Source organism: Halyomorpha halys, unplaced genomic scaffold, assembly GCF_000696795.3.
Source record: "Halyomorpha halys isolate HHAL.00 unplaced genomic scaffold, Hhal_1.1 Scaffold9.1, whole genome shotgun sequence".
Classification (NCBI taxonomy): domain Eukaryota; kingdom Metazoa; phylum Arthropoda; class Insecta; order Hemiptera; family Pentatomidae; genus Halyomorpha; species Halyomorpha halys.
In genome coordinates this window covers 1061065-1073222 of record NW_027110416.1, presented here as the reverse complement: position 1 = coordinate 1073222, position 12158 = coordinate 1061065, and the positions used below count along the sequence as shown (strand labels likewise).

At 31.4% G+C, this 12158-nt stretch overlaps 1 protein-coding gene across 1 annotated transcript in view; it reads left to right on the top strand.

Annotated features, from left to right (window-relative positions):
* Nucleotides 1-1539: 1539 nt before the first annotated feature.
* LOC106678075 (activating signal cointegrator 1) overlaps nucleotides 1540-12158 on the top strand; it is a 17915-nt gene continuing 7296 nt past the window's right edge. Inside the window, exons 1-9 of the mRNA XM_014416374.3 lie at nucleotides 1540-1706; nucleotides 3076-3194; nucleotides 3295-3404; nucleotides 5080-5170; nucleotides 6657-6775; nucleotides 7211-7332; nucleotides 8219-8376; nucleotides 9127-9275; nucleotides 11856-12016. Of these exons, the coding sequence (XP_014271860.1) occupies nucleotides 1630-1706; nucleotides 3076-3194; nucleotides 3295-3404; nucleotides 5080-5170; nucleotides 6657-6775; nucleotides 7211-7332; nucleotides 8219-8376; nucleotides 9127-9275; nucleotides 11856-12016 (1106 nt within the window). The 5' untranslated portion in view covers nucleotides 1540-1629. The remainder of the gene's footprint in view (nucleotides 1707-3075; nucleotides 3195-3294; nucleotides 3405-5079; nucleotides 5171-6656; nucleotides 6776-7210; nucleotides 7333-8218; nucleotides 8377-9126; nucleotides 9276-11855; nucleotides 12017-12158) is intronic.

Here is a 12158-nt window from a genome sequence, read left to right as displayed (position 1 = left end):
ACTTGGTTACAAGTCTTGGCATCCTCTAGTCGTCACGGTTTTGTGTCCTCGCCATTTAGTGCCTGATTCATAGGATCTTGTAAGGCCCAGTCATTCACATGAGGATACCGTTTGACCCGTTTTGCTCGTACAGAGTGACCCCAACAGCATTGCACCGCTGAGCCTTGAGCGTGTGCTCATTCGAGCTTAATGTGAACAGGCTTTGCAGTGGCATCGTACAAATAGTATGAGCTGACTCCCTCCTCTCCTTTCTATCATTCCTCTCCAAGTGTTATTCTATTTATCTATCTCATGCATAATTATTTACTTTTTTACTTGATTTAAAGTTTACTTGTTTATTAAACTTGTTTTAACCTTTTACTTTTCTAAGTTATTGGAATTATTAAGGATAGTTACCTTATCCTCCGGGAGCACTGCCGCAATTATCTCGTGTTGTGAACCTCTAGAAATAAATTTAAAAAAAAAAGATAAGGGGGAGACATATCTTAATCAAGATAAGAAAAAAAATGTTGCTTATTATATTAAATGTAAGCAAAATCACATACATCAAAAGAAGCTTAGAATAAAGTTGACCAAAAACTTTTTTTTATTTTTGTTTTTATTTATATATTTATGTTATAAATATATATATATAGTCAGTCAGATTAATTTTTAGCGTCCTTAAAAACCTTCATATAGGTTTTTTCACCGATGTTGAAAGTTCACGTAAGTATTCAGATTCACACTTTCCTAAGGACGAAAAAGCAGTTTCAAACTAGTAAAGCTTTCTCATACGTTTTATTTTATGGTAAACTGCTAAGCTTACAAAGGTCCGGTTTGTGCCATTTCATGTAATTTATATGGGCCAAAATTTCTAATAAACTTCACTTTCAACCTTTTAACTCAATTAGAAGGGACTGTAGAGGTACACGAAAAACTAAAAAAACCTAAACATCGCGAACAAACATTTGGACATGAAGTTTTGAGGACTTGTTCCCATCATGCTTTACCCACTAGACCATGAGACAGGCGCCCTCCGTCACTGTAATCAGTGTCTGAAGACTCTGATTACACAGACTGAAAAACTGATGCTCTTACTCATCGTCTATCCAAGTCTAGATCTCATTCCTTTCTTCATATATTAGTAACATTGAGAATATTAATGAATACACAGAATCCAGACCTTCTTAGAGAGCATATTAACTTCACAGGATACATGGTGACCTAATCAAGATATAATTTTAATAAATTTATTTTCGGGTAGAGGATAATATATAATTCTTGAAAGTCATATATGCGATTCAAATATTTGAAAGTTTATAATTTCATCAGTCTATTTATTAATTGAGAGGAGCTAGATTTCATATCTCTTAGATCTAATGTGTGGCATATGTTTTTTGTTTAATTATCATTATATTTAATTTAACTTAATCGCAGTGCTGTTCCAGCATTCACTGACATTCGTTTTTTTTCCTGACAATAAATTCAGGAACGAATAAAGTTTCTGAAATTCAAATTTTTTGTGCTCTTTGGAATTGTTACGTTATTTTACCTATTGGATGTCACCATGATGTGTTTAAAGGCGGGGAGGTTCCAACTTTTCACTTGTAGTTAGACTTAATCTTAATTAAAAGTTTCTTTAAAATAATAATGAGTGATTTGACTAAATGGGTTATTTCAGAATTATCATCTCTTTTACACTTTCCCGTAACCGAAGATATGGCAAAGTAATGAAACTTTGAATTTACATGTTGGAATGATTTTTATTGATGAAAAGTATTTCATAAAGTAATGCTTAAAATGTTTTTTCTGTACATGAAAATTAAATTACAATACAAAAATGGTTTGTTGTCAATATGGAAATTGTAAAAAAAAAATAGTTCACCATCATTAATTTTTTAAATCAAATTGTTAAATATAAACACTGATACCTAATAAATAATTTGACAAGTTACTAAGCTAAATTAGAAAATCACTCAAGATAAATAATCTTTGAAAGAATGCATACATAATGGGGTTCCTTGTGGTCTTATGTATAGTTTGACTGGGAAATAGAGAACTTTCTGTAGTTATTTGTTATCTTTTTTGTAATAATACCATTGGTGTGCAACTAAAATATTTAGAAATCAAAGTAATTTCATTATTGGAATTATTCCTTTTATTGCTGAATTATTAGTTACTTATTTAGAACCAATTGTTTCTTCATAGTCAATGAAAGTATCAAAAGCAGCTTAAAATTTGAACTGTCAAACAATATTTATTTTTTTGACAGGAAGTTAAAATTAAATAATTTACCCCATTCATATTTGTTAACATGCTGATTTATGAAATGTACTATAAAATTTTTTTTTTCTTTCAGACAATATTTGTTTAATTTTGTTTTATTAATAAAAAAAAGTAGCTAGTTTCTTTACTATTCTAGTGTTGTTGTCTTTTTTCAATTATAATTGAAATATGCATTTATAAAGAGTTGTTCATTGTGTAGGATTAAATATACTGCATTTAAAAACATTAAAATCAAGAAAATTATTTACTGTTTTGCGACAAATTTAAACTAAAGAAGTAGTTAACTAAGTGTAAATCTCTAAAATAATTATAAAATAAACAGTGTTATTTATATCAAGACAAAACTACATTTTTCTCCTTTTTTTTTAACTTTAAAAAAAATTTTAAAAAACAATTAAAAATTGTATATCACAGTATAAAATCACAAAATTAAAAGTGCAAAAAAAATGTTTTTTTAAAAAAAAAGAGATCTAGTAGAATAGAATCTATACACGAAGAAACAAAATAAGATAAGTAACTAAGCTAAAATAGAAAATTACTCAAGTTAAATAATCTTTGAAAGAACACTCAATGTGACAAGTATCTTTCCATTAAGGACTGCTCTTAGAAGTACCCATTAAAGTATTATGATTTCTCTTAAATACAATGCATTCCGATCTGAATGGTCCTAAGGGCTATTGGATCCAATATTTAGAGAATTTAAGTTCAACCAAAAAGGTTTTGTTAAATTAAAAACTAAAATGAATAAACTTGGGATTGGAACAGGTCTTTTAATGGATTAACATATTTATTTCTATGCCTCCATTATAGGTGTATATTGATGATAGAATCAAATCGAGATTTAGAAGATTATATGAAGACTTTAGTTGACTATTCAAACCCAGCTCATCAAAAGTTTGTCAAAGAACTTTTACATCGTAAACCTATGAGTTAGTATTGTAGTATATTCTTCTCGTTTTTTAAATATGTATTTTTTTCAATGTCGTATAAGTCTATCACTGTATTATGATTGGTACTTATGTTTTTTAGCAATTCAGGGCAGTTATAAAAAAAGTGAGCTTGATAATTATGTAGATCCTACCGAGAAAAAGGAGAAAAAAAAGGGTAAAGGAAAAATTGAAAAACAGAAAGCACAATCAGTAAGTATCTATTATTTCTTTTATATAAAAGGAAGATGGTCGGTCCGGGTGTGGTCAAAAGAACTTAAATAGTAATTAAACTATTTATTATTTGTTATGAGCCAACGTTTCGCCCAACTTTGTAGGGCTTACTAAATGAATATATGAACGAGATATTAATTCAGTAAGTCCTGCAAAGTGGGGTGAAACGTTGCCTCATAATAGTTCAATTACAATCTGAGTTCTTTTTACCTTTTGGTCCGCATCCGGACCATCTTCCTTTTTTAAATTACTCACGGTCTATGAACGACCTTCCATTATTATTTATTTCATGTACACTTTAACTTCTAAGTAGAGGTAATTTTTTTTTTTTTTTTTTTCTATGAACGACCTTCCATTATTATTTATTTCATGTACACTTTAACTTCTAAGTAGAGGAAATTTTTTTTTTTTTTTTATAATTTTTTTTCTAAATAAATTTATTGTAGACTCCTCTACTGAAAGATGCTAGGCATTTGTACATCGTTTGTAGAAGTAGTAGTTTACATGTTATTTGCCTATATAAATTTATAAAGTATTGATTGTTCATTAACTCGAAAAACTATATCTTTATAACTATTACATGCAATCATTTCTTTTAGGGTTCATATTTTAGCAAATTTACTCTACTTTAAATGATGTTACACTAAGATTTTTAGAGTTATTAGTAATTTTAAAAATATGAGGCTCCGAATGAAAAATTTGTTTCGTGGTAGATTGTCCCTGAGGATAGCCGGATTGGCCGAAATGTCGGACTTGTAAGAAAAATAAAATGTGTTGAGACTAAAATAGATAAAAATTAGATTATTTATTTAAAGAAAAATTAATTTTTGAAACAGAACTATGGTTGGCAAAGTCATTAATTTTGGCCAGTGACTGTGTATAGTTTTCTTTAAAGGAGTGAAAAAATAGGCTCTTGGATTATTTGTTTTGGAAGTAGAACCATCATCTCACTTAGAACTATTTAGTATTTTATTTTTTTTGGCAATTTGTGAGTATTATTTTTAATATATTCTACTTTTTCTGTCTATAAGGGCTGACCAGAAAGTAATAGTATTGGTGGTGGTACACTGGAAGATTATTGATTGACCGTGTGTAAAGATGAAAGGAATATGGTCCGGGTGCGGTCAAAATACTATTATTTGAGTTTTTTTGACCGCACCTGGACCATATGCCTTTCATAATAGTATTGGTGTGTGAATTTTTTTTTTTTTTTTTCAAAAATTGCCAACACTAAAGGATATTGAGGTGTACTGAACATAACGAGCACCAGAGACCGACATCAGTACTAAAACTTGTCCTGTAGTGTCTTTCTGTGAACTATATCTGTAAGAATCCCTCCAAGTGCTAGGTTTGTGGTACTAGGTGTGTGCTGTCATTATCATGACATTGCTGATTAAAAGTTAGTTCATTGTATTGAAAAAACAGTTTCATGTATGGACTCAATTTCAAGATCACTATTAAGTTCTGATGATCTCCCAGATAATTTTTCTTTATTCAATCTTTTTCTATTGATCCTGCAAACTTGGATTCGTGCCTGTAGATATCACAGTTTTAGGATTTTATTGTTTTCCTTTATTTTTTTTCCAATATCATGTTTAATATTAATATTCTAGTATTTAACCCTTTTATTGACAATATAATTTTTTTTTTGCAGGATGAGCAAGGGAAAGGTGAACAAGGAAAAAAGAAAACAAAATATGTTAATTTATATTCAAATGACGACAAAGGAATTGTACTTTTAAAAGGCGAGTACTTTTTGTTCTCTGCTCTTTAATTACAAAATATTAACCACTAATGATGGGCTAAATTCTTTTAATCAGGGAGTAAAATCTGATGATATAATATTCATGATAATCATCATTACGGCAAGAATATTGTTGTTTTTGTTCAGTGGTGTAAATCATAACTGGTCATCAACCCCATAAATTTCTTATTTATTTTTTCTTATGTTTGTTTTATTATATTTTTTTAATTTATTTAAAAAACAATTTGTTTTTGTCTGTTTGATATTGTATTTGTGACAGAAAACCTTTTGATTTCTAAAATCAAAACACCATTTCCACTGTTTTATCATAGACATTCCTCCTATATATGGCTAATTATCAAATTATTATTACAATACTGACATCTCGGAGGCGTTTGGTTCGAGATAAGATAGAAGTGAGTGAGCCTCATGTGACCTATTCTAAGCCTAGTCCTTGTTAATAATTTTTAGCAAGAGTATGATAACCCACATTATTTAAATAGTTCAGTAAGGCAGTTTAACAAAAAAAGTACAATTTTTTAAAATGTTGGCATTAGGCAAACTAACTCACTCAACAGCTGTATAGAACAATAAAAGAGCATTTTGCACAAAGTTCTTATTATCTTCAGAATTGTGGTTTGTCACATTCTTGCTCCAAGCCATTCAATTGTTCTTATCACATATTTCAGTTTATTAATAAATTTGTGGTGTTCTTGCAAACAATGATACGTCTATCACAGTAAAATTATTTCTGGATTTATTGATTATATCAATAGTTACAGCTTTTGAAATTATAATACTTGGCTGGTAAAGTGGTATTTGAAGTTGAAACCTTACAGTGGGCATGAAATTTCTTTACATGAATCATAAATGGTGCTCAATCTTGAGGCCATGGTGGCAGAGATTTTTAAGAAGTCGTCACCATAGAAGCATCGCCTGTTCAAATTTGACCTGGGCTGGTTGAAGTATATTTTGTCCCATAGAATAAATTTTGACATTCCCACTCTGGCTAGAATAGGTTGATAACCTATTCGATAATCATTAGGTACATAATTTTGGAGGCTGATTTGAATAATATTCCATCTTTGACAGTACCTATGAGAGAGATAAATGTAGTAAATTTTAGTCCTGAGAGTACCCTAGCACTATTGAGCCTTTTTTTCGAGTTGAGAAAATTGTTGTGAGGTGCTGTAATTTCTGTAATATCATCATTCTATATTATAATATTACAGTTCTCTTCCTGAATGTGTTTCTTTTTGAATTCTGAGCTGTTATAAGAATAGAAAGCTGGTTACAAACTAAAAAATTTTATTGAAATTAATAAAACTTAGTTATTTTTATTACAAATTTTCAAAACCATTTTCTTTGGTATAACTGGATATTTATATTAAAAATTATAAGTTAACCAATGATGAAATCATCAATAATATTATAAAACATTTATTTTAACAATAGCTGCTAATATTTTCATTCATGTTATGTTGCAGGTCGACACCTGTGCAATTGTCAAGCCAGTAAGCATGCGCTTATTAACAACTGTCTTAGATGTGGGAGGATTGTGTGTGAACAAGAAGGCTCTGGTCCTTGCCTATTTTGTTCTCGACCTGTAAGTTTAACTTTGTAAAACTTGTAAACACATACTTTATGTAGGATACATATAATTATTAGTTTTTGTTTTGTCTTGTAATGACACAATAGTTTTAAAAAACAATTAAAAAAAAAAAACTATTGTCAGGAAACATTCTTAATGATATTTTCTGTATTTATTTAGAAAAAAAAATCACATTGATATTACTTTATGCCTTAGTTTCACATTAGCTCACTAATGTATGAATCTAACCATTACTAATTTTAAAGATAATGAACGTTATTTAGTGATCATAGATTTTTGGATCCCCAGAGGATTGTTTCCAAATAGTTGAAATCTGGTACTATGTCTGTTATGCTTGGTCTAAGTAGATTGAAATAGCTGAAGAAGTATTTCTTTTCCGTTCCAATTGTTGTATCTGTTGCAAAATTCATGAACTTTTCTTTCTTATAGGTTTATTCAAGAGAAGAATTGCAGAAAAATCCACTTCTAGCAAAACAGAGTCAACAAGAAAACTCTTCATTAGAGACTGCCCTTCAATTACGGGACCGATTATTAGAGTACGACAAAACAAGGCAGGTTTTATTTAAATCTATATTTGATTTTATTAGTATGAAGATCGTCTAGGTGAGATCAAAAAGGAAGGAAGTGTAAGAATTTAAGATGATATGGAATAAAAAGTAAACTAAAGTTGGATTAAAAAATTACATAAAAAATTATATAAAATAAGAAAAGAAATAGACATAAGTTGTACTGCGACAAGAAAAATAAAAAAGAAATACATTTATAAATATTAGTCATCAAGAAAAAATATGTTCTAATTTGCTCTTTATTTTCCTTTTTTGCTTCATTTTGCCCCTTTATTTGTTTCCTCTTATCTTATTTCCTTAATTTTATGTTTTTAGTTTGTGCTCTATTTGTTTTATTACTCCACCTTTTCATTTTATGTCTAATATTTGTTACTGTATTTAATTTTTATTTATTTATATATACATTTTATTTTGTACTGTTACTATGTTTAAAATATTTTTAGTTTTTTATACCTTGTTTTTAGCCCTGATGGAGCCCTGCTAAGTGGTGTGAAACATTGGAGCTTATTAAATAGATTTGTACTGTTCCTTCCATATATTAGTATGTGGTCAATCAATGATCTTCCAATTAATTTTATTAATTTTTCTTATTATCAAATTTCTTTTTAAATGAGATGTTAATAGTTGACCGCAGATTAATATTAGGAGATTTTGGTTGGGGGTGCAGTCAGCAAATAAACACAAATATACAAAAACCTATTTTTATGTGCCAATATTTCGACCTGAATTTCAGGTCATCAGACATGCTCCCGCTGAGTTTCTGACTCTAGTCACAAGAGTGACAGTATTATAGGATTTGGAATGTCTGAAATTCGTTCGTTTACGAATTTTAAGTATTCAATGTTACTAATAAATTGTTTTAATTTTTTAGTGAAGCCCGAACAAGAGTCATCGATGACGAAAGCGATTATTTTTCAACCAATTCAGTATGGTTAACTAAAGAGATGAAGGAAGAATTAAAGAAGAAAGAAGAGCAGCTACAAGAATTAAAACATTCCAGAAACCGAAGTTTAATACTTGATTTCACTGGTATGTTTTACATCTTGTAAATATTTAAATTTTTTCATTCTATCAAATTTACTACTTTATATCTCAATCAAATGCAGCCTTATGAAAATGTAAAAAATTGTATAGGGTGTCCCAGCATATAAAATTTTATTTTATTTAAATATTCTAAAAAAGGACAAGTTAACCGGAGAATTTAGAAAACTGCAATCTGTAAGTACAATTCAGATTATAACATTGTGGTGAATAAGATGGAGTCTAAAAATTTAGGGCTTAGTAATGAGCATACCTCTAAAATATTAATTATCATTGAACCGAGGGATAAACATCTGAGGGGTAGACAGAAGCATAGGTGGGAGGATCACATCAAGACTGATCTGGTAGATTTGCATTTGGATGGGCATCACTGGAGGGATGTATGCTCCACATACCTGTTGATCTCTATCGATTAGTGGTATCGGCATCGAGTCTACATTATTATCTTATTTTGATAACATTGGCATGTGGTCTACCTCTTTGGGATATAGTTAATGTCCCAATTGTTTTTTTGTTTTTTTTACTCCAGTGCACCTAACTGTGGAATTTCCAATATAATGGGAACAAAATTTACAGATTTTGGTAGTAAATGATATTTTAAGATGAAATCATAATGGCCATTTTTTTTTATACTACTTATCCTGAAGTTTTAAAATTCCAAAAATTGATAAATATTTTTATGGGGACACCCTGTGTATAGTTTTAATTGATTATTGTAATACTCTGTTCAAATCTTAGGTCGCCGCCTTATTGATGATGACTTTAAAAAATTGAACATGGAATCTCTATTGCTGGATGAGGTTACAGACATGATGGGCAATCTCAGTTCTACATACTTGCAGTCCAGCGATAACCTAGATTCCAGATCTTTAGAACTAGAGCCAGTGGTATGTTTTTATATACAGTAATATTTCACAATATTTAAATAATGTCCTTCACTGATGATAATAATGTGATAGTAAAATTTTAAATTATATTTATATTAACTGACAATATTTCATAATAGACATAGATATAATTGACAAAATGAGGATACATGTACATGAGTGTGGGGTAAATCCCGAAACGTCATACAAAATATAGAATAGTAAAGATGGGTGATTGCTGATTGACCATGTGTAACAATAAATTGAGGTGTGATCTTGGGTATTCTAAGGTATGCATCCCCTGCCTGGACCCGAAATCTCACGCAGACACAGAAGAGAAGACTGGCCACCATACAGAGATTGGCTCTGGTGAGGGTCACGAAGACATACAGAACGGTGTCACATGAGGCGGTGCAGGTGTTAGCCGCACCGATGCTCCTGGACCTCAGGGAGGATGTTCTTAAATATGAAGTAAAGAGGCAGGGACTAGAAGCGCTACCGGATGAGCTTCGAGAGTCTTGTGGAAGAAAATACTGCGGGAGGACTCAATACAGAAGTGGACTGGATAGTGGGTAGCAAGCCAGAGGGGCCCTACTTTGAGAAAATTCTTCCCTACCGTCCTTTCTAGACTGAAGGCTAAATGGGTCATCCCAGACTATTGGGTCTCACAGATCCTAACAGGACACGGGGGGTTTTGGGGAAAGCTGCAGAGCTTTGGAAAGAACATCGACCCCCGGTGTCCCACGTGCGGAGTTCCTGAAACAGTATAACACGTAATAGTGGATTGCTCCGCCATGGAAGGACACCGAGCCAGGCTGTTGAGAAAGACCAGGATTTTTGCCCTCGCCGAGTCGGACTTTCCCTGGTTGATGGAAGAAAAGAATTATCCCTTCTTCCATGGAGTTCATTTACGGATGGAAGAAGGTGGTGGGCCCAACACATTTCACAATGGGAAAGACTTGACCGCCCAACATCAGCGAGCCACCAGAAGAAGATGAAGCTGACCCAGACTGAGACCAGGAGGGCTGGACCAGCCTGATAACTGCAGGAGGCACCCAGACGGATGCGCACCAGAAGGGCCTACCAAACGGATGATCATTGGGAGCAGTGGCATGCGCAATCCCAGCACGCACTACCCCACTGCTCCCGCACCCAGTATGCCAGAAATGGCAAGGGAGGAGGAATAAAAAAAAACAAAACAATAAATGTAATATGGTCCAAGGTGCGGTCAAAGGATAATGAATATTTTTATGGGGACACCCTATGTATAGTTTTAATTGATAATTGCAATACTCTGTGTCTTTCTTAATCATTTATATTTATTGTATCCCATTATTTAAACTTTATTTTTTCTTTGTTTTTCTATCCATGTAAATTTTTTTTTTTTATTAATATTTTTTCTCCCTCTCTATTATGTATATTATCAATTATTGTTTATCTAATTTTGATATTTTTTTGACTGTTTACTTTAAAATTATTTTCAAATGTAACGTACTTACCTGCCATCCCCACTCCTCCCAATACAAACAGTTCACTCTGACTTTGACTTCTGTCAAAACAGGTATGAATTCTGTCTCGTTCATTTTCATCTGATTTTATTCTTATCCCTTTTCATCTCTTAATTTGTACTTTCTTCTCTTTATCTGTTACTATTACCGTTTTCATTTATTCATATGACCTTTAATTTTTCTTATTTAATTTTTACATTTCATTGTATACCCTTATAATTTGCCACTTACTTTTTTTACTTATGTTAAGTGGTTGTATCTCTTTTAGCCCTGACGAAGCCCCGCAACTATGAGGCGAAACGTTGGCTCAAATAAAAATAGTACATAATGTTACTATTTGAGTTTAATTTGACCACACCCAGACCATATTCCATTTATAGAATAGTAAAGTGTTCTAATTGGAAGTTTTTTCACCTCATCATATTAACTAATCAATACAAACAACTTCTGAGAAAAGAAAATCCAGATTAATATTTAGTGTGATTTTTGTTTTAGAATGTGTATTACAGAATTGAAAATTGGAAGATAGAATAAAATACAAAGCAAAAGTAATAAGTTGGAAAAGTAATAATAAGTACTTACCGATTGATAGTTGCGGGGCATCACAATTACATATGGTCAACTAATAATCTTCAAAATTAAAAATTAATTTCTTTGTAAATTATTTGCAGAACATGTGGAAGAGGTAAATGAAACACTAGTGTTCTGTGAGACAACAGTTGAAAATCACTGGTATGGCTAGTGAATAATGCCTCATCCATCCCTCCTATCAAACTCCTGATGAAGTCTTTATACTTTACACTTTTTACATACTTTACTTTACTTCCACAATTAGAGTAATAGATGGAAAAAAGACTGATATCCCCTTTAGTTGACGTAGGAATTTATCCAGATACATACCCATATTACTGGATACCTTATAAAAATGTCTGGAACAATTCTTCGAATAGATTCATAAAAAAATATTAAGTTTTTTAAAAAATTTTACGATTAAATTCATATCTTAGAATAATATTCAATGGAGAACATTCTTAAGTTTAACTTTAATTATGGTGCCTAAATTAAAAATAATAAATTGAACTACATATTTCAGTATGATGGAGAGAGCAATAACCTACCCCAGGAGAAAGGTGCCTGCTGGCACAACTCTGTGGGTCGTGTCCAGGATCGCCAAGTGATGGAAATGACAGATAGTGGTGCCTGCCTAAGTATGCACCAGCCGTGGGCTACCTTGTTGGTAGAAGGCATTAAGGTGTAAGTATTGCTTTATACAAAAAGGATTAACACTCTGAGTGCTGATTTTGAAGCTTGTTCGAAAATTTGCCTGCGTATTTAGATAAGGCTTAGGAAATTCCATATTCAAGAGAGCTTGTTATTTGGCATTAGATTTGGTAAG